Genomic DNA, 27,561 nt, shown 5'->3' on the forward strand with positions numbered 1-27,561 from the left:
CTAAAAGCAAGTGAAGCCAAGTGAAAACAGTAACACTGTTTAGTGTTTGTCTTGATCTGGTGATGGTGTTAAGAGAGTTTTATGAAGTAATCAAAGATTATTTGGTCAAAAAGAGCAACACTGTAAAGTAGACAATGTCATATGAAACAAAAAGTTTCTCACTCTTGCAATTGCAGGCTGATACCACAAGCACCAGCACCAGCAATTTGTGCCTTTATTTGGTTATAAATTAAACAGGTCTTCCTGAGCTCACACAAGCAGAAAGGAATGATCTCGGACGCTTGTGAGTCACACTGTGTCTGATTAAGTTAAAGGTATAGGAGAGTTAGAAAACTGCTGTGTGTGGCTATTTCAGATATATTATGTTACTGACACTGCAGCAAAGACAGACGTTGTAAGTTTGGCATACAAGCACAATGTTGTTTGATCTAACTGGTGATGCTGAATTGGTCAGGAAAAGCACCAGTGACAAACTTTCAGCTGAAATACTGTTACAGAGTTTACCAACAGTCCTAATGTTCTTTCCAGGGAGCCAATCTCACATAGTGTTTTCCATAATCCAAGTCAGCTGAGACTGCTTCAATTGCATTTATCATTTCAATAAAGACTAAGTAGAGATTCATGTTCTGTCTTCTGTATTTTTCTTACATTTGACATACTATGACAGTGGCTCTTCTCTTTGCTTTAAATCCTACTATATTTCTAAAGGTACGCTTTTTTTGCAGCTCTGGGAAGTGACTGAGAAACTTTCTAACCGGAGTTAGATAGCAATTATAAATATCTTTTCATGACTTACTGCATTCATGCTGTTCCAAAATGGAGGAGCATCCAGCTGCCGTATATGAGAGCTGTGCTTGCATCCATCAGCTATTCCAGGAGAGCATTTCTCCTCATCAGACAGTACTCCATAGGGATACGATACTTCCTGTGTTTGGCGAACTCTCACTAAGACATTAAAAGCAAATACCTCAGTTGTCAACTATCTTCAACAATACATTAACTCTAAGTGGAACAATGCAATTTTTTTCTTTTGAGATACCATTTCTTATTGTGTGTACTGTCCTATAGTTTCAGCACTGCTGTACATAGCTGAGCTGTTTATGATTATTATTATCCAAGTTTTCAAAGACTCTTTGAAAGATCGGATTTATTAATAATCCGTATTAAATTTGCTTATGCCCTTCAGTTGGGACATAAGTGTAACGTGGTCCGTAAACTTCCTTTAGAGCTTTGTGGATATTTTTATGCCTTGTTGATTAATGAGTTGTCTTTTCCTGGTATTCGTCATGTGTTAGTTTGAGTTGCAACATTTTCCTGCAATAGACATTTTTGTATTGAGCTCAACAAACCTGTGTATGGAGTAATTGTATTTTTCATAAGTGTATGACTTTTTAAAGTTTAAGCATACTGATATTTTAGGTGGTTGAGGTTTTTTGAGCCAAGCAGAATGTATCATACCACAGGAGTATGCTTGTAGTACCTGCTGGAAGAGCCAGCCATACAGCTTCATGCTCTGCATTTTCTGGGTTTAGTTGGAAGTTAGTACTGCAGTTACTTATTGTTGCATTTCAGTTTGTCTTCAGCATCTCTTTAGTTAAGTAGCTTAATTGTTATGTTAGCTTTTTTTGTTATTTGAGTTGTACTGTGGTGTTGTTTACCAGGTAATAAAATAACCAAGTAGATTGAATTATTTTATTATAGATCCAGGTGAGAAAGTTAGTGTACGATAAGCCAGGGTAAGAGTTTACAGTATACCAGCAGTTCTGCATGAGGACTTAAAGTAAAAGTGATAGTGCTTTATGCAATTTCATCGACTGAAAAATTCTGTTCCCTTGTAATCAAGTCATTAGGGTTGTATGCTTTTCCCCACCACAATGTCCCCTATTAAATTGAATAAAAATGGAAAAAATCTATAGTGAGCTTTATGCAGTGTTTAGCTTTCCCTTTTGTAGTATTTAAGTTCTACTTGCAGTAGAATTATAATTTTAGCTGAATTAAGTTTGGGCGCTTTTTTTTTTCACCACCCCAATCATCCTCTTCATTCCCTGAACACAAGTAGATGTGTTACCAATATTTTCCCTGTATATATGGAGCAGGTTTTGACAGATGAATGTTTAGATGCTGCTTTTTAATTCCTAGATTCCCCTGATGGTACTTGCATGTGCTATTGAGAATCCTGCCCCATGGGTAACAGAGCTTCTATTTTTGCTTCTCCCTGAAATAGAAAGTCCAGGTTATTTCTGCAGGATTGGCATTTCTTTACCAAAACAAATTCCAAGTCATTTAGAAAACATGGTAAAATGCAGAATATGTGACCAAAACCAAAGCCTGCGTACTTTAACTGTGTGTGAGGGAATGGAGACTGACTATTTTGATATAGCCTCAAAATCAGTTCTGAGATAGTTACTTGAGAAAGACCAGTTCCAGGAATCTATGATCATAGCTTTAGTTCTTGCCCATACCTCAATTCCTCTTAAGTCAAGGAGTTTTGAGGAAAAAATTGATTATATATTAATATGAGGAGTCTTAACTATCCTCTTTTCTTTCTCTAAGGATCATCTTTTTATCTATATAAAGAAATTGCTATATATGACTTTCTATTTTATGCATTTTCTATGAGATTAAAAAAGCTTCATCTTACTTACTGTTCTGTTTTTAATGAGTATTGTTAATTCAGTCTGACTATTGTTTGCAGCTTTCTTTCTGGATCTATACAAGTTATATGCTAGTTTCACTATTTCAGTTGGAGATGTGTTTTTTCTGCAGTTGTATTATGGAAACATTCCTTGATGTGCATTTCCGTAAAGTAGTGTAAAGGTTATTTTTGTATAAGTGGCTTCTTTCCTCTATCCTCTGTCAACCAAGTCAGCTGGAAATTTTTAGACCATATTGGCCAGGTCACTGTCGTGAGGTTTTTATCACATTAAAAGCTATAAAACTAGTCTGGTAGCTGTACGTCACAGTGAGTTTGTTCAACTTGTTTTGTTTTGGGGTTTTTTCTTTGTCATTTTTCTAGCTGAATTCTTAATAGATTTCTTACAAGCCAAGACTTACTCTTGCAGCAGTACCAAAAACCTAAGTTACAGGATGCTTTGCAGAAGCCTTTGTTCAGCCTTTTCTTTCTTTGTTTTTTTTCTTTTAATACTTGTATTTGTTAAATTCCCTCCTTGAAAAGGGTAACTAAGGCAATTTTTCCTTGAAAGACAAGAGCTTATACCTGTATTTGTTCAATGGTAAAACCTTATTTTCCAAGCAATTGTACTGATACATATTATCTGCTCATCTAAAAGTATCTAAATGTTTGTATCTATGCAAGCCAGGTTTATACCTGTTCAGAAAGGCATTTAAATTACCTTCATGGTGTAATTAATTGATTAAGGAGTATTTATGCTGTTTAATGCAGCAAAATTGAGCATTATCAGCAACATGTTCAATAAATCCAGTAATTTTTACAAGGAACTTCTTGGCCCAGTTTCTAACTAGTCAAGAAAGCCTGGGTCTGTGACTTCAGTATTTTCCAGTAGAGGAGAAATACTTCCAGGATATTATATTCCTGATTTAACACTTTTCAAAGTATATACAGGTTTTGAACAGGACATTAGGTGGCAAAATCAAACTGCGAAGGCTCTCTGGCCTTGAACAAAAACCAGAGCAGAATACTGTATGTTAAAGATTTCTAGTGAGAGTTAACACACATACACATTGCTTCTTCTGTTGTATACCTTTGATCTTTATTATGATGCCAAGAATGAGTCAGTGCCCTTACCATAGGATTAGATACTTTTATGTGGCCTACACTTTTAATCCTCCTACAGATTAAGTTGATACACCTTTTAATATTCATCTTCCAGTTAAACATAGTTGCCTACGCTTTGTGGTTAATTATATGCAAGAACGGTAATCTTTTGATGATTTGCTATACTTGTCTTTGTAGTAGCTAATCACAATTAGTCACTTAAAAGTCAGGCAGTTAACATATTATATGGGTAGTTTTATACTGAGAAGCAATGTTTCCAATAACTTTCTAGAAATGCTGGGACTGTCATAAATAAAAACAGGTATGTTCTTCAGAATACTCAAACTGTCATAGGTTACATTTGCTACCCATTTTGGTCTGTTCCTGTGATATCCCACAAGCTGGGTCACAAGTAATGGCAACTTTTCTAATTTTGTTATTAACAATAAATATTAAGCTATGTGGTCACCAGATGTTGAAATCAGCAGAAACATATATTCATGTTTTCGGTAACAGATTGCTAGGAAAATCCATGTTAAATGCATAGTCCAGTAGTTCATTAGTCTTTTACTTCTAAATTTAAAACAACATTGCATGGCATGAAAATCAAGGATAAACATGTTAGTCTTCCAGAATTTTTTTCTAATTCAATAAGAATTTTGCATTTCCTCTATTAAATTTTTAAGTACAGGGTAAATTAACTTGACTTTAGTAGCTGCAAAAATCATGTAATAGCATGTTCCTCCTATGCTAATATTTAGAACCAGTTAAGCATTTTCATTAGAGTTTGGTATTGTATATTGATTTTATTTTTTTTTTCATATTTTCTTTTTCCTGGAGAGAATAAAACACTTTTGTGTTTAAAACATTGAAGTCAGTTGAAATAGGCTTGCTGATTTTTATCTAGAGTGTAAAGATTATGATCAGTTTCTGGGTTGCTGTCATTAATATACATTTAGGTTATTCAGGATTTTGTCTTAATATGATCAGTCTTTATTTATGTAAAGTAGAATTCTGACACCATTTTACCGATATACATTTAGCAAAGGCAGAATTCTGGATCTGTATTATTAAAATGCATTGAGCAGCTATCATATTCTAGGCTTCTGCTGAAATATGCTTTTAATTGAAGCAGAATTATAGCTATATATTATCAATGTGAATCTAGTTAAGAGCACAGCATTGGCTGGAGTGCTTCATTGTACTAGTACAACAGGCTTCGTTTTGCGGCTTTGAATTTAAAAACCATCTAGGATAGGTGCTCAGTGCACGAAGTGATCAAATAAAGACTATTCTGGAAGATGTGTGCTTCCAGCTGACATAACAAACTGTGTCCTTCAGAAGGAAGGCTAGAGACGTATTTTTAATGACATTTGTATTTGCATATTAGATAGGCAATTAGTACTCTGAAAAGGGGGAGTTTCATACCCATATCTAACTTAGTAGTGCCTCAGTGTAGCAAATAATTCTGAAGAAGTCTGTTAATTTTGCTTTCTAAAAAGAAAAAAACAGAGAGAAAGAGGAAGAAAACAGTAACTTACAAGAGCAATCTTCAGGTGATTAAAAACATTTCAGAGAAACAGGAGGTTTTACCGGTTTCTCCATCTACAGTGCAAAGACCAGCCACTGTGACTCCCTGTGTTGTTTTGTGGTGTTCCTGTCACTGAGTGCCTAGCAGTCTTTCAGACAATAGTCAAAATGTGATAGGATGGAATCCATACGTTTAATGTCTTTATGTGCCATATAGGGCTAAGTAGATGTTCAGTTCTTACCCATGAATGTCACTGTTCATGTGCTTAGAGTGTGAAACAAAATTATTAACGTTTATTTTAGGAGAGTCAATTTGAGATCTTAAATACATGTGCTAATATTACAAGATAGGAACCTTCATTTCAGTGCTAATGAGTTTTCAGTCATCATAGCTATGTAAAGTGTGTTGAAAAGCAAACGGGAAGTGAACATCTCGGAGCAGAACTGTAGAAAAATGTGAAATCATGTTCATGTCAGCTGCTTTTCATGCGAGAAGAACAGATAGATCTCCAATAGCATCAAAAGGTGGTACATTTGGAATGGACAGAAATAGATATGGTTTTACACAGTGAAACATGGGACCAGTGTTTCTCACTGTTACGAGCTATTACTGCTGTACATCAGATTTTAAAAATCCTTCACCAGCTGTTTCCGATGGCTTAGGAAAGGATGTTATTCTGAAAATCTTAGTATGCATAGTAAGTGCAGGTGTTTACAGGAATAGTAGGAAGGAAGGATGTGTCGGGCAAGTGGCGTATATGTTAATAGGCAGTCATTAGAAGTTAACTGACTTTCTCTCTTGACCAAAACTTTTTAATAGCTTAAAGTTTGTTGAAACTTTGAAATATCTATTGGAGCCTAGATCTTGAATCAGGTGGAGAGTACTGATAGGAAAAGTTCTAGTGCTTCCATCACTCCTGGTCAGTTGTTACCCTCTCTTCTTCTATGCCATACGTTCAGTTGAAGGTTTTCTAACCAGGGAAGGTTGCATTTAATATGCTGTTGTATATTTGCAAAAAATAACCTTCTGCTCCCAAGTAAGTCTAGGATTTCAATTATTAGGGACATATTAGTACATAAATACTGATAACAAGCAAACAGAAATAAAAGTCAATTTTTAAACATATTTTTCAATCACATAAAGGGAATTTTGGATACCAAAGTTGAGAACTACCTCTCTAGAGGGAATAAAATTTAGCAATACAAGTCCAGTTGCTTTAACATAGCATAAATTCCAATAGTGCAAGTAGTCTAAAATTATCATCATCAGTGAGTACACTAATGAAACATTGTTTTTCTTGTAATTTCAAACTGCAAAAACAAGTCTTTGGGGCATAATAGGATGATAGCATACGGTATCTGTTTTAATAAATGATGTTCAGATTGGAAATACCATCAGATGTTAATATATTTTGAAATCTTTGTTGTGAAGATTGTCTGTAGTGAAAATTATGGCCCATGGTGGCCACAGACACAGACAGAAGAGGACTCTGTTGATGATTTAAGAAAAAGAAAAAAAAAAAAAAGGAAGGATTTCCTCTCCTGTACTACACAGTGACTCAGTGTTGTCTGGCATAAAGTTATTTTGTTGACTGATTGCCACTGGATTTTTATTTATGTTTTTTAATTAACAATTACAGTTTAAATACTTCATATAAATCTGTGGTCTGTGAGGGGGGTAGTTGTTCAACTTTATTGTTATTTCAGTATGCAGAAATATCACAGTATTAGATTTCACTAGGCCCTTGTTTTACAGAGGTTCTCTACCTTTTAGAAGATCAAAAATGACTGCTTCATTTTGGGTTGGTCTTTGTTCCAGTTTATGTAATTTGACTACAGAAATACTTTAACCTGCAAGCTTTTTTTTTTTTTTTTTGTAAAGCACATAGCAGCTAAGGACTGTTTAACTGGTGTGGGTTTATGGGTTATAATGAGGGCACTTTAAATCATATTTGTCTTTAATTTCTACAATATTATTGCAACGAAGAGTAAAGTACTTATTTATCTTTCCCCTATGTCAGGGTCTTTTCTGTTTCCAAATATGCTATAGGAAATAAGCACAAAGAATTTAAATTGATTTCTTTTTTTACTCATCTGCTCATGTAATTGATTCCCCCATACTGAAACCTATTCTTTCTGTCTGTATACCAAAGATTTCTTTGCAAAGGTCCAGCCCCAGCAGGTTGATTACACACTTGTTACCTGTAATTCAATACAGCAGCGCCCTGTTTACAAAGTCCAGATTTCCTGGGCTGTCAGTTAGGGCAATCAGCACAAAGACCAAGAGCTTTTGGAACTAAATAAACAATGAGAAAAACATTCAGGGCTGCCAGTAACCTTCACAGGTAATTTAACAGCCTTTGACTACAAGGCATCAGTTGCTGTAGATGTCTGCTGAGTATGAAATCTGACATTCTCCCTTGCCATGTTCTGCCAATAGGTCCGTGTGTAATCTCTCGCTGAGGTTCACCACTGCTCCGCTGCGCTCAACCAAACTGCCTTTATTATGATGGACGCCCACACCTGCATTCTGTCACCTACATGCCATGTACTCTTCCAAAAGGATATAGCAAATTATTTAGAATTTCAGGGTTAATGAAATTAGAGTTCCTCCCTCGTCACTTCTGCTGTTCCCCTTCTGCTCAGCATCCTGGCCAGCACAACCTTTATGAACTCCTCTTAAAAGTGTTTAAGTACAAAGAAAGAAACTGCTTGATCAATTCTGCGTAAATTGGACTCTGCTTTTGTTGCAAACAGGGAACAGAGTTATCTATTTTCTAGATGCCCTTTTAAGTATTGAACAGACTATTTTATTTTCAAAAGCTTTGCATTTATGTTTTTTTAATTTAACTTGTTTTATTCCTCATGTTGTTATAGTTTAACCCCAGCCAGCAACAAAGTACCACGCAGCAGCTCACTCACCACTCCCACCCCCACCGCCACCCAGTGGGATGGAGAGGAGAACTGGAAAAGGGGTAAAACTCATGGGTTGAGATAACAACAGTTTAATAATTGAAGTAAAATAAAATACCATAATTGTAATGATAATATAATAATAAATGTAATGAAAAGGGAGATAACAGAGAAAGAGAAATAAAACCCAAGAAAGACAGGTGATGCACAATACAATTGCTCACCACCCACTGACCAATGCCCAACCAGTCCCCAGGCAGCGATCAGTCCCCCCAGGTCAACTCCCCCCAGTTTATATATTGAGCATGATGTTCTGTAGTATGAAACTTCAGGTCAGCTGTCCTGGATCTGCTCCCTCCTGGCTTCTCGTGCACCCCCTCACTAACAGTATGGGAAACTTTAAAAGTCCTTGACTTAGGGTAAGCACTACTTAGCAACAACTAAAACATGAGTTGTTATCAATGTGTTCTCATACTAAATCTGAAACACAGCACTGTACCAACTGCTAAGAAGAAAATTAACTCTATCCCAGCCAAAACTAGGACAGATGTATTTGGTGCCTTTCCTGGCAATTCAGATAATGATTAGAAAAGCTATTTTAAAGACCACTGACATATTAAAGCAGATGAAAAACATCCTCGAAAAGAAAACAGACGCAGGGATTCATCTAGGTCTGTGTAAGAAAAGTTTGCATCTTTTACTTCAGCAGTCAAAGCTCTTTGCAAGCAGATAAAATTAATGTTATCTATACAAGTTTAAAACTGCATCTGTTTTAAAAAAAACAAGCTAGCAAGTATAATATTTGTTAGATGTTTATTATATTTATAAACAACCCAAACTATCCAACAAATAAGCATTTTATTGGCTGCCTGCAACATGCTCGGCTCATGGAATCCTTCCTGCCTTTTTTAATTATTCCTGGTATATAAATCTGTAGACATCTTGCAAGCTGTTAGGAAGAATCTATTTTTTCATAACTGTTGTACAAATATAAGGACTGAAATGATTTTAAAAATCTGGGAAAATCTACTATTCCATTATGTTTTAACCAGAAACTGGTTCCTGTTCTATTTTTACACTTTCAGTGATTAATTTCTGAGCACCTTGTTGTGGTCAGTTTAATAGGAGGTAGCTGAAGGTATTGTGCAATAGACATGTGAATCAAGCAAGGGAGTATCTGCCCTGTAATTCTGCCTTGGGGAACAGGCTTGTGCAGCTGTAGGTATATGTATATCCATGGCTGAAAACCAAATGCATATATTTAGTGTTAGTTTAGTTGTTCTAATTATTTGCTGTGTCTGATTTGGCAATGAACATACACATTTAAATTACATAGACAGGATTTGGGCATAGTGCTGGAGAGGAAGGATTGTGATGTGGTGGTGGGTTGTTTTTCTTTCTTTTAAATTATATTGTTCTCTGCAAATGTAGAGGCTGGAACGCTGGCAGATCAAAAGCACTCTATGAAAAGAGTAAGTCATTCAAGTGAGAAATTCCAAATTTATTTGGGGATCCCTAAATGTTTGATGGTGTTTCTGTGGTCCCAGGGGAGTAGGGAAGAGGATAATAGCAACACTGTTTTCATTGTGTATTTAATGGGGTCAAGAAAAACACTCTGAGAGCAATGATCTTACCAAGAACAAAATATTGTAAAAAATTAACAATTTTACAATGTGTGGGCACAGTAACAATTAAGGATTCTAGTGCAGAAAGGGCTAATGTGATTGTAACTGAAACAAGCAATTTGTTATAGCATGGTAACCTGTAGGAAGCAGCCGTGTCCTGCGTGGGCTAGCTTGTGGAAACTTATGGAGCGAACAATGACAACTCAGTATTTATGATAAGTTTCACAGTAGTGGATCCATTATATGGTCAGGATAGGTTGCATTTAACTGTTCCAGCAATGGCAAAGTGATGGACTGCTGCAGCAAAATGGTTCTGAAGTGGTGTATGGTCCCCCACCAAGTTCTAGCTCAGATAGACATTGAATAGTCACTACAGTTTGGTTATATGTATCCTTACTAGGTTATGTTCATCTTGGATACATAGTAGAATACTTTTAGTGGAAGATACCACCTGAGAGTATTTATTTATTTGACTTTAAAAAATAATCCATACTTGACAAGGTAATTTTAAGGCCCCGTCAAAAATGTGACTGTGAGGGTAGCTATATTCATGTTATGCTCTGAAATTAGCCTTACCTAGGTGAGAAAGAAGCTCCTTCTGTGCTTAGGTGTTTCACTTGCAGTCCCTGTGCTACCTTCCACGGTTCTTACAGCAGCTGAACTAAGCTGAAGTACCCAAATGCACCTAGCCAAGAGGATGTTTTCACATAGTTTGTCACAGACTCTTTAGGCATTTCTCAGAAGTGTGCCAGCAAAATGATTGCTGCATGGTTGCTTCTTTTCCAGAGAAAGAAAACTAACCCATTTTAGACACCTGAGGAAAATTGGAGAAAATTATTGGAAGACTGGTGGCTTTTGAATTGCAGTAGCATACTGCCTTAAAAATTATTCTGCTTTAAGTTTTTGCCATTCTTTCCTTTCTGGATTAGTTGATGAGTTTTCTATGTGTGGATGGAAGCTAAGTTTAGAGACGTAATCTGAATTATGTTTTTGAAGTGAGAACCAACGTAGACTGCTAGTCTATGGTTATTGGGTTTAGTAGGTTTGATGCTACGAGCAGTAACATCATAGATCACACGGTTCAAAATCGAGTGGAGGATTCACGTTAGGACTCAGCTTCACTTTAAGTATGATAATGAAGAAATTATGACTAAGAAGATTTGAGTTAGTAGATGTCTAAACAAACTTTGAATCTGGTTCTGCTTCAGGACCTCGCTTTCCACTCAAGTTCCAAGTTGATGAAATTTTGGCCTAGGTGGGTCTCTTTAGAGTTATTTTTCAGCTTCCTAACTATATGCCACACATTTGAAGTATTTAGATTTTGTTAATTTATATTCTACTTGTAATTTGACACTTTTAAAAAAATATTTTATTGTTTTTTATTTGTGCCTTATTTTGCCATAGAACTTCCCCAGCAGGCGGTACTACTTAAATTTCAACAGCAACTATGTTCAATTTCCACAAAAAGAAAAAGACTCAAATGAAAAAAATCTGTTACTACTTGATTTAAAGAATAAAAATTTAAAAAATGGATTTTGCATCAGGAACTGCAGCTACTGCTGCATGTATCTATCTTTTGAACTGAAATGAAAGCCCTAGCAACTACATATCTCAGTAATGTATATTAAGGACACTCAGATAAGACAACATTTACATATTGTTGCTTTCAAAACAATCTTTCCACAGTCTGTTGTTAGGGTTGGTTCCAGTTTTCATTGTTGACTACTTCTCCAGTACATCTCATTTGGCTGATCATGCGCGGTAATCTAACAGTCAAGAGTGATCAGGAAAGGGAGAGAAAATACCACTGAATCTTGAACTGCCACTGCCAGTTTCCCGTTCCCCAAACAATGTGAGAATATCTGAAGGCAAATCCTACATGTTCTGTATCTGCATGTAAAGTAAGTCAGGATAAAACTGTACACTTAGATTTTTCCTGAAAAAACATGGTTAGCAGTTGTTAGCTGCAGAATGAGCTAGTTTTCTTCTATTTTAATGAATTGCTTCATACCTCTTCACTTCAGGGCAGATTTAATACTACTGTTGATATTTTGTTATCTCTGGAGTCTAATGTATTTGTGTTACAGTATAATTGTATCTTACACTAATTTGTTTAACTTTTGATTCTCAAATTCATCTACCCATATCAGAGGGGAAAACAGACTGAAGATATTTTAACTGTGTTCTAATCGCTCCTGACTCTTAATTTTTAAACAATATGTGAAGCATGTTTTTTTGTCTCTCAACAATGTATCAATTGAATGGGATCAGCCCACAGTTCAAAACAGGATTCTTACAAATCGATTTAATATATTTCTTAAATCAAAAAAAAGTTAGGACTGCCAAAGGAATTCTTCCTTACGTGTCTTTATCTGTCTGCAGGGGTTTGTTCATTTGTTTGTTTGGTTTTAACTGAATTTTTGATCATGGATTCCTAAACAGGTTAACTTAGGTTCATAGCAAACAAGAAAAAGATGTTTCTACGCCAAATGAAACAAGGTTTCCATAATGCAAACAGACATTAATTGATAAATTTCTGCTCTAAAGTGGTTAATAAGCATAAAGCAGTATGAGTAGCAGAGTAGGAGTGTTGCAAAACTTCAGAAATGATTTAACGGATACTAAGGTACTGTTAATTGCAGTGTCCTTTACTGGGCTTGTACTAAAATCAGTATACCTACCTGAAGTTAAAGATGACACTTTTGACAAGCAGGCAAGAAAATCTAAAAGAAATGGAGAGAAGATGTGGGAGAAAGCAGTGTTCACATTAGGTAGGCTGTTGTGTAAATGAACCCTGGGGATCAAAAAGCAACACTTCATAAAATGTATTTGTAGGTTTCCTTTGCTATCTGTAGGGCCTTGTTTTAATTTTGTTATCTTCTCTCGTACATGCTCTCTCTTGCACAGGCACAGTCTTTCTCATTCTTTTTCTTTTTTTTTTTCTTCTGTCATATTCTTTAGAAATTCCTTTCTTAATTATATTAATGCCATTAAGAATTCTGGGGCGCGAGAAATCATATGATCATACAAGACCCATAGTATCTCTAACAGATTTTATGATGGAGAAGCACAAGTGGAATTTTATCAGAATGTCACAGCAGAACTATCACCACAGCTAGCTTTAATTATGCTCTGAAAACTTTAGGGTGCTTTTTGGGGGGCAGAGGGAGTTGTCTGTTTTGGGGTTTGTTTGTTTTTGTTTGGGGGTGTTGTTTTGCTTTAGAAATCACATGAAAAGGAAGATCTCTTTAAACTATCAGCTCTTCTGAGCTTTTCATTTATATTTTCTTGAACATTGGGGCTGCTGCTTGCCCAGAGCATTCACTCACAGAGCCAGTGCTCTGCAGATTGTCTGCGTGATTCTGTTCCAGTATCACCAGCTCTCACATTTAATTGTAAATTGTGTAATAATTAATATTTACCTTAATCCCCAGCACTGACATTCAGGTGTTTATTATGAGAATCTTCTATTACTTTTCGTTTTTTTAAAATGAAAATATTCAGTCTTCATTATAATGGAAACATATATGGTATGACGCTAGAACTTACTAGCTTGGGCACAAGCTTCTGTAACTTCATGTCCGAATTTCTCAGTGGTTACCAAGTGGTAAGCTGTGAGTACATTGCAGGCAAAGCATGGCACCGAGCCCAGAGCCATACAGGGAAGACTTAGGCCCTTTGCCATTCCAGATGCTGATACAGCCCTGGGTGGAAGGGGACAGCCATGTTGGTTTGGGCTTGGCATTATGGTGGCTGCAGTAGCAAAGTCTCTGGTGGTAGAAAGAGAAGGAAGAGAAATTAGTCCTGGGGCCAGGGAAGTGTAGCGATGCAAGGGAAGGGTTAAGGAGTGGAAGTGTGTGACTTGCAGAGCATTGCCTGGCTCCTCACATGAGGTCCTCCTAGGAGAAGAATTTTTCCTGATGTGTAGAAGAAAGGAGAAAGAAAGTATCTTTTGTTACAGAGCCTGTTTTGTTGACTTTCTTTCTGCTGTCCGTTACACGTAAAATAAATATTGTGTTAATAAGGTGTATGTTCCCTTTCTTGGCCTGGATATAGTGTGTTGGTAACTGTGCTGTTGATGGCTGCCTGCCTATGTGTCACTTCTCCCTGCCTCAGCCAAAAATAACTTTGCCATCTCCTGTCATTTTCAAATCAGTTTTATAGCAATATGCCATTAATGACCATGCCAAAGAAAAAAGCTGTGGTTTGGTTGTGAACTCGTAGGCGTGATAGAAGCCACGCTGAAGAGTGTGTGTGCGATGCAACTATTTAGTAGTGAGGCTGTTGGTTCTGCTGCTTCTGAAACTGCTCTTTACAGAAAGCATAAGAGGGTTTGATAACCTGCATGTGTTTATTTCCTTACTGTGTTGGCAGTAGCCTCAACTGTTGGTGTATGTGAGGTCTTCCAGGATATAGGAAGAAGTTTAATTAATCTATTAATGTCCTTTCTACAGTATTGTTCTGCACCTCAGATCCATCAGCATACTGAAGGCAAAGGAACCCCTCCTAAGCCAACACAAAAAAGAGTCGGAAATCTATGGTAGTTCTCTGTATCTCCATCACCTCCACTTCTATGAAAGCACTGGTCTTGGATGATGTGATAACATTAGGTTTATTTGAAAATGTATTCCTGCAAAGTGCAGCATTTCAGCTCCAACTTGGTCTTAATGTTATTTGGATGCTAGCATATGTTCTGAACTTAATCGTTCTTCCAGAATAGTTCTTCCAGGTTTATATTCTCTTCTCTAAAACAGGTTACACAACAAAAAGAAATTGATAGCATATTTAGTGTTATCTTCCTTTAAAAACAAACATCATCTGTCAATGGTATTATAGAAAAAGTACAGGTATATCAACAAACTTCAGATATGTATTATCCTTATATGTCACCATAATGCAAATCCAAGCAGTATTTATTTGCTAAAATCAATGACTGCACTAATTGTGTCCTTATGAAAATAAATGTTCCTTTAAAAATGTATAGATTGAAGTAACATACCAGATACAGAAATTATTTTTTTCTTGAACCTTTTCTCAAAAAAATGCATAGAAGAAAAAATGGCAAAATTCATGTATGAGTAACAGAAAAATAGGATTGAGATTGGTTTTCAAGGGTTAAATATCTGGAACTATTTTTGTATTTCTTTAACTAACATTAATGTCTGAAATTTATTTTAACGTAGAAGTTGGTTAAATGCTCTGTGTGTGTGCCTGGTTCTGGAATGTGAGCTTTATAAAAATTCCCTGGAAGCAAAGGATTGCAGTTGTATTTTTTTAAGATATCTTTTTTTTTTTTTTTTTAATGTAGGTGTAGTACTGCTTTCACAGCATCTAAGGCTTCTTTGGAAGAAGCTACATAGTTAACAGTTTTACAAAGGAATTGCAGCAATAAAACAGGTCTTACCCAAATGACAAGTTGAAACATATAATTCTATTTATTTATTTATTTAAATGAATTTAGTACTCATGAAAAGTGCTAGATTGACAGCCATGGATGCTGAATACCTCTATTCCACAGACCAAGTACAGGAAACAGTAGTGCAGGATTCTCATGTGGCTCTGCTAATGTCTTAACCTGGATCCGTAGGTACCACCTTTAGACATGGGCAGTTCACTTTACATCTCCATTCACTTCTTAAATTAAAACTGCCAGCAAGAGTGGCAAATGTGGTGGTATTGTAGTGGAAACTAGTCAGACAGAGCTGCTGACTCATATTATGGGAACAGCTGACACTCTTGAGTAGCCAGTGACCTGGGCAAGATTCAAAACAATGGGATGTGTATGTGAAGGTTTCCACATTCCTTTGCCAAAGTCCCGAAGTGGTTTGTCATCTGGACACAGTATTTCTCTTTGCTCCCTGACTAAATGTAGCCAGTGATAAGAGCTTCTACACTGTCCATGTACAGTTGCGTTTCAGTTGAAACTTGAACAGAGGATCAATCCCTCACTTATTTTTTGTAATTCAAAGAAATCAAAATAATTGCCTTTCAAGACCAGGTTTGAAGACTCATCCTGAGAAGGGTTTATTGAGCTTTGCTTCTTGCTCCCCATAACTCTTTTTATACTAGTGCGTCTGATTGGGAATAAGTTATACCGCACATGGCAGAAGAGATTAAATAAATTATATAGACTTGGGTGCACCAGTATTTGGTTTGGCAGTGGCATGGCTGCTTGCTCTTGCAGCGTACTCAACCCTCTGCCATAGCAGCCATGGAAATCAAAGGCAGCTATTTATGCTTCTACTCTGTGATTAGAATTAGCATGCATTTAAAGTAGTCAACCTTAATTATTTCTTTGCAAAGCTAAAGTAAAATTATTGTCCTGTTACCCCAATTCCCCCATATTGAGTAGGAAGTACTAAGGATAACATGAGTTACCCGTGTAATATTTCATTGCGAAATAGAATTAAGATGTTCTTAAGGACAATAATGCAGATATGTGCCACTGTCACAGGGGTCTGTTCCAAGTCAGAATGTTAATCTTAGTTGAGAAGCAACATATGAAATATTGTCTGTGGTTTTCAGGTTTTATTCTGGGTGTATTTTTTAAAGCTGTACTGTTGGACATAGTTTAATTATGCTCTCCCCTTAAAAGGAAATGTGTTGTTGGAGTTACTACTGGTTGTTTAAAATGTAAACTTTAAACCAAAAATAGGAAAACTGTTGTTTTGGGAGGTTTTGTACTTGCAGATGGGCAAACGAACTGAAGTGCCATATTAGTCATAGATTTGATTAAAATGGTAAAAATTCTTACTGTCTGAAAAAATGCCATTTGGGTTCACTTCAGTGCCTGATGCTTCTTTTGTTGCTGTGGTCAGGTTGGTGGCTGATGATGAACTTGAGCTGTAGAAGTGGTGTAACACTGGTATGCAGAAAAATAGAAGTGTATTTTTGTTGTCAAAAGTAAGCAGTCTTATTGTAATACTGGTAGTACATTCCTCTGTTGTGCTGTCCAAGTGACACAGCTCTTACAGATACATTTGATACTTGCCTAATACCGTAATTTTTTAGGTCAGGTCCTGGGTTAGTATTGAGAAGTGATAAATCTTGCTTAGCATGTGTATTAATTAACAAGTGGCTTTTTGCTGAAGTTAAACTTTTCATTGTATAGCTGGTTTTGTGGGAAAGTTACCTGCACTTTATGAGTTCTACTGTGCTGTAACTTTCCTTAAGGGGGTAATAATATATATCTTTAAGTGAGTGAAATCAGATGGTTTGGCAATAAACTCAGATCAGAGCTTTGCAACAGTAGCAGCCCAGCTTTGGAAGCTCTGTACTCTTAAGATTTTTAGCTTCTAAAAGCACTATTGTGAGCACTTTGTAAAAAAAAGTTAATTCTTCCAAGTAAGTAAAAAAATTTAATAATTTTGGTAAATGATCATGTGGTAATTATTAAACTAATATGTAATTAGCATTTTCTAATGACAATCATAATCTTGACAAATGCTTTCATTCATTTTGTTCTGATCATTAAAGACTTTAAAAGCACTGATTTTTGTTAACTGAGTCCCTTGGCTATTCATCAGTGATGCAATTCAACCTAATACTCCAGTGGCCAGTAATCAGAGTTGCCTATTAAGTGAAGGAAATTTTATCATTGCCTTTATGAACATCACCTTTATTTCTTCTCTAACACAGCACGTAGATAGAACTGTAAGAGCACCCAACTGATGCATATTCATTCCTTTTCTGAAACTGTGAATTATACCATTATTTGGATATTTTACACGGTCAAAATTCAACAAATACTTTGCCAATAGTATGATTTCTGAGATTGTTCGGGTACGGTATTTTTATCAAAGTTGAACCAGGCATAGATTTCAGTCTTCTCAATAGGTGTCCTTGTTATTACTTCTTAAAGGTTTGATTTTCTTTGGGAGAATGTTTCAGTTATTTCTCTAATAAAAATATATTGTCTTTTCTTCAACATACTTGCTCTTATATATTCCTGTGGATAGCCATTACCTATGATGTATTATCTATGAGCTTTATTCTATAAATTGGTACTTAATTTACAACAGAGATACTGAACATGGCATAGCTAAAAGTTCTATGTGCAAGCAACACAACCCTAGTCAGTGAGGATGTTTGAATCCCCTCGTTTATCCTACTGCTCATCCCAGATCCTTTCCACTTGCAGTTCCTTGTATTTTTGACCTCCGCCATGGCAGAGATACTCTTTTCATCCTTAGCTCTCTGCAGCAACTCTGCAGCTGCTCAGGTCTCTATCTTCACTTTCCTGAAGCACACTCAGAATTTGTGGCGCCTCTGCAGCCTAACTACTTTTTCAAGCTTGTTTGTCCTGCAGTCTCAATTTCAGGTTTTTTCCTTGCAGTTGGAATGGGATTATTTTATATTTACAGAATGTGAAAGATAAAATGAGCATGCAAGTACAGCAGTGTAATACATAGTCACCAAAATATTTCTGTTTGTTTACTTTAGAATTTTGAGTTTGTGCAGAGCCAAACTAACTTCAAAAATAAAGGACAGATGATCAGAAATGTGGATAAGGACAGCATGTTCCTCTTCTTTATTTAGCATTGAGCATATTAATGGGTGCTCAATAAATGGTAATGATTTTGAAGACATGATGATTGATGTTTCCTGGATCAAAGCATAGAGGTTTTGTTTAAGAACAGCCCAGCTGGCAGAATGATCCTCTTTTGAAACTGTTTGTGATCAAAATATGTCAGAGCTGTATCTATAAAATACAGTAGACAAGACTTTTTGTCAGTGGATTGGTTAATTTATTTTAACAGTAAACTATCAACTGTATCTTTGATTATTCATCCCTCCTGTCACACCATATTCCTATCAGTGAGTTAGAGTGCTGCTCTTTTCTCTGCTTTCCAGATTTTGTTTCTTTTGTTGTAAACATACTGCTCTCAAAAAAGGGCTATATATTTTTGGCATGAGAACATATTCAAGGTACTGAAAAGAGAATTATATATTTATTTGTGCACAAAATTGTGCTACATGCATGCTTTGGACAGCTAGATTTGAGGGCGAGAAAACTATCATCTGTCTTCTAAGCAAGCCATCTGTGTAACTCAGATCATGCCATCCTCTCCAGTCAGAGTACACCTCGGTGTGATTGGTATAACCCAAAATTCTAAGATCAGAAAATTAACATGTCTCTTACTTTGTCATCTCAGCTGATTGTTCTTCTTAAAGAAGTGATGTGTTTGGCTTTTGAGTTAGGAGGAGATGGCTTCCAAATTAATGGCTTCTAAGATACTTACTACAGATACTTAGCAAAGCCAGTTAAAGCCATCCTTGATATTTCCATGGTTAAAGAAGTAAGTGAGGGTTAAGAAAGTAGGCAAATTTAACTTTCTTTTCTCTCCCTCTTTTTCTTGAGCCCACCTCTTTCTCCTCTACTCTTTCCCCTAGGTCTTTTTTCACCCTTAAGGAAATAAATCAATTACAGTCTCCTTTCTGACCTTTCAGTTTGTCATGTATATTTTTCTTTGGGTTTTTAATGTTTTTTGGATAATCTCAAGAGGAAAGTAAAGTTTGTTAAGGAAAACTCACATAGTTGATTATACTTTAAAAAAAAAAAGGGAATTAATTTCAAATGTTGGGAGCATATTTACCAGATAAAAGTAAAAACATTTTGTATAATTTTTCATTTGGAAACTTTATTTCTAAATTTGTATTAAAGTGATTTTTTAAAGTAAAATATGTATTGTTGAGGAGTCTTAAAAATCTGAGTCTTTCCATTGGACAGATACTGTAAACAACCAGAATAGACATTTCTTACCATATTGATGTGTAGCAACAGCAACCCTTGAACTAGGGTTATTGACAAAATAGATTACAACAGCTCCATAAGAGTGGCTTGAATTAGTCTGAAGGCATTTAGGCAGCTTTAATTCCTGAATTAATTATAGAATATACTGTAATGCCGCAACGAAGACTCCATTAAAGTAATATGTCAAAGAGAATTTGTGTATCAAGGAGTAGATTGTTGTATATAGTCACAGCTGTGAGTTTGGGTTGGATGGGAAGATCATGTGCCCAAAACTGAGTTCTCGTACAACTCTCTGGTTACTGTGAAGGCAACAGAATGTTGCTATTGCCAGCTCCACGTATTGCTGCATGTCTGGTCTTTTTTCCTCTGGGTGGTAATTTCAGATCTCTATTACTTGTATTTAAAGTCACTGAATTTCCCTCTTCCCCCTAAAATGGAAAAAAGTAACTATTCTTAAGCATTTGAGCCTAGCAGCTTGGGACATACACCCCTCAAATATCTGACCTAACGTAGCTTGTGAAAAGTGCAATGACTAGTAGTGCTTTTAGTGTAGGAAACTGTTTCAAAAATGACTCTTCCTGACTGCAACGACCATTGTCCCTTTCTCCATCCATTCCGTGTAACCATAGCTGCAAAGGTAGAGCCAGGACTGTGCTTACTCCCTCCTTACTCCTGTCTCCTTTTCTAGCAGTTCCTCTGAGGCTGTGATCTTTTAATGACTACTCAGTGAGAGAAAACTTGTTTACCTTGTCATAATGCCTGTGCACCCCATAAAGAAATTTGATTCCTAATGGCACCTATAATACTGAAATTTCATCATGTGTTGCTTTTTATGAGACATGTGGACATCTGAAAAAAATGGCATAACTTCTCACAGAGGTGTTGTGATTTTTGAGGGACAGAGCCTCATGCCAACAACATACAACATATAAAACAAGTGGCTGGACCTAGGGCCTGAACACTTCAAAGAAATGGGGAAAGAATCCTCTTCGCAGTGGCCATAAAGCAGCTTTTGATCTGTATTTCTGAAGCTGTGCTGTTCATTGTTGCTTTCTTTTGTTCTGCTTCTGCCTCCTGTTTCCCAGACAAGCCTGTTTGCTTTAGCCTGCCTGTTTGGTGCTTTGCAGAGCATTTCTCTAGCAGGGAATTTCATAGCACATAGGTTTATGTGCCCTGTAAAAATTCCTCACGAATACTGTTCCATCATTACTTAGTAGAAGTACAGCATTTCTGCTGTCATGGTGCTCTTGACTGAAGGCATAAGTGGAATATAGGCCCCTGGGTAGTTCCTTTGTGCTGGAGTAAATTTTACTTAAAATTTTTACTTGAAACAATGATGATCATGTTTGTGTGTGGCACGGTTACTTTAGCAGCCTCAGAGTCTCAACCATTTTATGCTCTCTCTTTTTTTAATTATTATTATAGCAGTTGTCCAAACATACAAGCACATGGTACAGTCTCTCTGGAAATTTTAATTCTGATGAGAGCAGAGGTGGGAAGAAGGAGGTGGCAAATTGAAGGTTTCACTGTTTAAATTCAGCTTTTGCTTCAGTCTTCTAAATGTTCCAGAGTCTTCCACTGCGATCATGTTACTGGGAAGTATAAGTGGTCTCAGAGATACAAAATTTGAAACCAGTATTAATTCAATTTGCTTTTTAAATCATTTCAAAGCCGAGCATGCCATTTTAACCCACAGTGTGTTTGCATTACCTCACAGACCTTTAGCTGCAGTGGCACTAGCAGGTGCCACTTAAATATCGTAAAATATTATTCTCTGACTAGTGCTCCTTTAAACTAGGCTATTTAATATGTGCATTGCATATTATACCAAATTCAGCTTTTGAGGAATTTCAAGTTTGTAGCCAGGAACACCGAATGGAAAGCATTGACTGTTAAATAACATACAAATTAACTATCCACAAGTTTAACTCAATGAACAGGTTAATAAATCTGTCAGAAATGCCTGTCCTAAAAATATATTTTAATCTTAACATGTTACTGTAGCCCAGTAAAGACTTGGTGATATCAGCATAAATGATTTTATCTAGTATTTTTCTTTTCAAGATAAATCCAAAGGTGTTAAGATCACATTGGTTTTATGGTCATATTTGATATATGATAATATCATCTATGTCTGCAGAATTTATGATATTAATATGAGGAGAATGGTGGGATTATTATTATGGGTCACACAGTATTACAGATCCCAATAATAGTACACCTAAAAAAAGAAAAACTGTCAGCTGTAGTGTAGTGTCAGCACCCATCTTTTCAAGCTGTTGTAGTTCACGTTAGAAAGAAGGCCATTTTAGCTGGGAGCATAACAATCTCATTGTATTAATCATTTTCTGTGTTTAAGCAATATGAGGATGTCTGCTTTCAATGACAGAAATAAAATCCTTGAAGGGAACAGTCTGTGAAATAAACTCTGAAGGGATAGTGAGACTGCCTCCCTTTACTCCCCGTGGCCTAATTAAACAGTGGAAAAGCCACCATAAAAGAAATTAAATTTAAAAAGACAGATTAGCAACAGGAAGGGTGTGGCAGCAGACGATGTGCATGTGGCTCTTCATTTACAAGTAACATGAAGAGCTGTGGTGCTAAGAAGCAAAGTAGGGAGTCACTGGTCATGGTTTTTTTAAAAAAGATTTTCTCTTTTGGCAGTGACAGGATACTCTAGTCTTGTCTGGTATTTTCCTTTTGTAATCTTCTCCAACAATGTGATACCAAGAGAAAGAAAGCCATATGCCCCCAGATGTGCTATTCTACTGGTAATATTTCATTAATAGAAAGTATATGAATAAACAATTTATAATCCAGATTTTAAAGACACTTACACATGCCTATACATGTTTTTCTGTACAAAAGGACTAGCATTGGACCCAAGCCTTTGCTGAATGATTTATATTTAAAAAAAAAAAAAAAAAAATCAGTGGGTTTTGTACTGAGAAGATTTTTATTGCCAATAACCAGTTCAGCCGTTGATTATTCTTTTTGAAAATAAGAGAAGCTCAACTTCTGTGAACTGTTGAACTCATAAATGTAAATGATTGGGTAATAACACATGGTATTTGATATGACTGATACAGTGCAACATGACTAGAAGAGTGCAAACTGTCCAAGGATTAGAATTATTTTGAAAGTAGAGGTTGACTGTAGGAAAATCGCCAACACTGTTCTGTCTGGTGCAGTGCCATATTCTCCATCTCCACACCTTTGCCGTTTGGAGTAATCTGTTTCTGCATGGTTTGTGTTTACAGTAACCTACTGTTAATACTGGCACTGCTAGTGAAACAGTACCAATGGAAATTGGTGCCCAAGGTGCTCCTCTCACATAGAGCTCCTCCTTACCATTAGAAGTCCTTCCCTTGCAGAGCAAAACAGCACCCTTGTTTGGCGGGGGTTTGCCTCCATTGCTTTAGGTCAATAGTTGTCTGATGTGTTCTTCATGATATCCAACAAAGTATACAGAAATCCAAGTGCAAGCAGTGTGCCTTAGTTTACTCGCTAAGCCAAGAATACTATAGAGCTTTTCTTTCACTCCAAAGCAATAATACGTTCAAATATTTTAACCAAATAAAGTTCAATGCCTTCTTGGTGCTTAGAGACACCTGTTTGGGAATGCAGTGTGAGGATGAGCCATAACTATGTAAGGCACAACGAAACTTAACCATTAATCATTAAGGAAAGTTTCTAAACAAAATTAACAAAGAAGCACACCAAAAAATTCTCATGTGGCAGCCCAGGTGCTGAGTCTTCATGTTTGGAGTCAGCTGTCAGGCCCCCAGCACCTCCAGCCACCTCTATCGGTCACAGGAGCTCTCTCAAGGACCCCCAAGTTGGCCACTGGAAATATCCATAGGAGCAGTCTGATGAATGGCTTTTCCTCCTCAATGTACGCATTGTTGCTTCAGGAAAAGTGCTAAAACTGTTTCCAAGTAGGTACTGTGCCTACAGGTATTCTCTTTCACAGCGCAGAGACCCTACAGCCAGTGGCCATTGAGCCAGTGCTCCTGAGGGGGAATGGGCAAAAGGTTGCTGTGTTCCTTCTTCCTCCCCCTGCGTCTTTGGAATGGAGCTATATTGCTTTGTAATCCCCAGTATGTACTGAGCATGGGGAGGACTTCATCCTATGTTACGCAAATATCAGATCACAAGCAACAGAGAAATTGTGAAAAACTTGGCCCTGACTCTTCTCTGTAGGCCAGACAAATTACCCAAGCTCACAGAGAAAACAGGACACGTTGTTTGAGGTATGGTATAGTGAAAAAGTTCCCTTTATGTGCTCTTTGTCATTAGAATTTATGTCTCAAAGACAAGTCTTCCCAGAGACTTGCCTACAACATTTAGCCTTGCGCTACCTTGAGTAGCATTTGTCTTTCAGACAAACTCCAGCCGGTCAGGATTGAACACCACCACACAGAATGGACTTCACAGGTTTAATTCTTGAGGCAGTAAATGTTATGGCAAAAATACTGAGAGGTAGGAATTATTTTCTGTAGGTTTTTTAAAGAGGAAAAAAATATTAGATATTTCATGAACATGTTAGAGTCATAATACATTCACTATGGTTCCGAAAGCTACCACCACCTTTCATTGTTATTGTATGCTGATTTTTAGGTTATTGAACAATGCTGTTGTACAGAACTTTGATGATGATGTGCATTTAAATACTAGGATTTGGAAAATGAGTAGAGGCTACTTGGTGGTAATAAATGTAGGAGAAGGTATGAGTGGAAAAGCAGTTGCTTTTTTATGGCTGGTAGTATATATGGCTGTACTCTTATTGTGTTTAGAAAACATGATACTTGAGTTTTTATGCATGTGCATTGCTTAGTGTTATGTTTGTGAGTTTCATACATCCCGAAAGATAGGTGCATTTTGCATGTATTACACTTTTCTGTGCTTTGTTATTGCCAGAAGCTTGAAATCAATACCGCTTTTTCCTTCTGATAATTAAAAGGATGGTTTATCTTTATATGGATCTTTAATTTTAATAAGCTAATAATTCTGATTTTAGCTACTATTATCTTAATAGCTAAGCCTTCTTAAATGTTTTTATCATAATTCCTTTGGATAATGTTGCCATTTTTTCAGCCTGCATGAATCCTTGCTCTATAGTGACGTCTGCTGGAAATGGTAAACCGATATGTTCAAGGGCATATTTAAGCTTTTCAGTACAGGGTTGCTTGATCCTTTTACATACATGAAGTATGGACTGTACAGAAAAGTAACATTGCATTTTCCCATTCCCTAAACCAGTGTTGTTTCTGCACTGGACGTGGAAGAATTTGGGCTTTATCTAGTGAGAGACGCATACATTTTGCCTTGCAGAATATTCCAGCAATGTAATTCATGACACTTGTTCTATGCTTGTCATAAAAGTTGATAGTTAAAGTCATCAAGTTCTAAGAAATAAGTGTTTATGCTTTGTATCAGATCCATAGTGAAGTGTTCAGATTCAGTTATTCAGCACTTGTAACTGACATTTCTGTCACCAATATTTAAATAATTATAGAGGAGTCAATGAAAGAAATTTATACTTTTAATCTGACATTCAGAATTAGGTTATATTTGCTTTATATCTTAAAAAAAGTATAACATTCAAAATAGACACCAGACATTTTGCATTAGAACTAGAAAAGGAAAATAATGAGCCCATTTTTAAATGAATTCAAAAAGCAATCTGATTTTAGTTCTTGCAATGCAGAGCAAATAAAATAAAAAGTATCGTACTTTATTTACTAACCGATGAATTGAATTGTCCGCCTTTTATTACAGATATAAAGCAAAGACTATGAAGAGGCAATCATTTTTGCAGCTATCAGACTTTCAGTAACATATCTCTTGTGGTTTAAATAACAGATAGTTTAAGTGTTTTTCCATTACCTTCGTGTAAATGAAAAATGCATAAAATATTTTAACAAGGCAAAGTAATCCAAGGAGATTGTTATTTTGTGTTACAAATTAGGTTATTTCTGTCATAAAATTAAAGGAAAAAAATCAACGCAAGGACATTTCAGCTTAATATCATTTACCAGAAGGAACATGTAACAGATTTAATGAGCTAGCAGGTCACCTGAATCCAGCTGTTTCCGACCAGCTTTATGAAACAGAGAATGCAGCTAACGGTAGGAGGTAAGCATTATTACAAGCTCTCAAGGAGTTACAAAATCGATTTCTGCTTGAATGAATTAATTTAGATTATCAATTTATAACCAGCTACACGAATCCCATCAACTCAACAATTCAGTGAATGATCAGGCTCAGCCCTTGCAAAAGCTTAACAATTAGAGAGCTCTATAGTTATCTCCTGTCCTACGGTGTTGCTAACAAAGTTCCTTAGTTTGACAGAAAGAGAAGGAAAATGTTTGCTTAAGGACGTTGCAGGAGTGAAACACATCTTGGGTAAGAGAAAAGAGCAGCTACCATAAAACAACGGAGTTCTTGTGTCTTACTTTCCTGGGAATTCCTCCAAAGGTAACTGAAATGCAGTGATTCTTTTTACTAACAAAAGAACGAGACCAGTGCAAGGAAGAGACCAGACCATCTCATTTCAGTCATGTACCTCTAAGGAAAATAATTAAGGATAGGATGTGAAAACCAATGCTTATAACTATCACATACTCTAAAAGTTTATACGTGTAACACTATTAAAAATGTCTTGCCTTTCTGCTGAAATGCAGCAAGGTGGTTCCTCTTCCTCTCTGTTCTAGTGCAGTCAATTAAACCTGTGCAAAGAACAGGTAAATTGTTACTAGTCAGAATGTTGCTGTTGTACATTTACTTTGCAGAGGTGTTAAATGGCTGCTCAGGATGCAAGTTATTGGCGATTCAGGTTGTTCATGTTTTAATCTTTGACTTATGTCCTTCTTCTAATATTGCAAAACGATTATGGGTAAAAGGACATTTTGCTGTGCATCAGTTACTGCTGTCTCTCTAAGTATAAAATACAGTGGTTAGTCTTCCTTGCCTGTTCAGTCATCTTCACTCTCAGAAGACAAGAGTGGTGCAGTAACTACAGCACTTTAATAGTAGCATATGATTTACCACAAGGACATTAAACTTAAATAATTAATTGTATTTATAAATATCTTTTAACAGGAGCTGGGATTCTGGGTTTAGTAATCAGCATCAGTGGTGAAGTATAAAAGGTGATCAGCTGTTAGGTCATAAAGCTTTATTGTTGCCTGAAAATAATCTCAAATTATTACATTTTAGGGCTGAGAAAAATCAATAGGATTATATTTTTCTCCTTCTAAAAGGTACATTTGCAGTGCAGTGTTCAAGGAGTAATAGGCGTGATGGCTTCTGTTAGGGATAAAATGAGTTGTACCTATGTCATGTGGAAAGTATACCACTAAAAAGACCTCAGATTCTTGACAGTTTTAAACCACTAACAAAAATTGTTAAATAGCTCTGTTGCCCTTATGCCTTAAGAATGGGTGTAGGGTGGCAGTTAAGTACTGGGAATGCATCTTCTGAACAAACTTGGATGTGTTCACATTGGCTACCAGTACTTTTATTTTTTTCCTTGGCTTGGCTGTTTACAGCCTTCTCTAAAATCTCTCCGAGCAGGCAAAAACTGAAGAAGACAACACAAACCTATTCTAGTGGAACAAATAAAAATTATGAGAAAATTTTTTTTTTTTTTTTTTTTAGTCTTTTATGTAATATTAGTTCTAATTTGACAATCAGATTATTGTCTTGTTCCTCATTAATTATTGTGATCTTAGTAATGTTCTGTACTAGTACGTATTAATACTACTACTAATACTAGTAGTATTGTACTAGTACAATAGAAGTTGGTGTTTGTGACATGGTAGAATGTAAGTCTCTGATTTCCTGGAACAGGCATTGTACAGACCTGTAGGAAACAGTAGTCCATCCTATAGAGCTCATCATCTACCTATTTCTTTTGAATGTCTCTCCAGTTTTATTTTCCTGAAAAGTTTTCCAGGCTACACATAGCTACTCAAGATCCATAGAGTGACTCTGCATCA

At 36.3% G+C, this 27,561-nt stretch overlaps 1 protein-coding gene across 3 annotated transcripts in view; it reads left to right on the forward strand.

Annotated features, from left to right (window-relative positions):
* Positions 1-27,561, forward strand: part of ZNF407 (zinc finger protein 407) — a 355,347-nt gene that overhangs the window by 270,534 nt on the left and 57,252 nt on the right. Inside the window, exon 9 of one of the 3 annotated variants that reach the window (XM_080381215.1) lies at positions 25,530-27,311. The exons of the other annotated variants lie outside the window; for them this stretch is intronic. Within the exon in view, the coding sequence (XP_080237341.1) occupies positions 25,530-25,612 (83 nt within the window). The 3' untranslated portion in view covers positions 25,613-27,311. Of the gene's footprint in view, positions 1-25,529; positions 27,312-27,561 lie in introns of those variants that run through there. 3 annotated transcript variants of the gene reach the window in all.

Source organism: Falco punctatus (genome assembly GCF_963210335.1).
Source record: "Falco punctatus genome assembly, chromosome: 3".
NCBI classification, from domain to species: Eukaryota; Metazoa; Chordata; class Aves; order Falconiformes; family Falconidae; genus Falco; species Falco punctatus.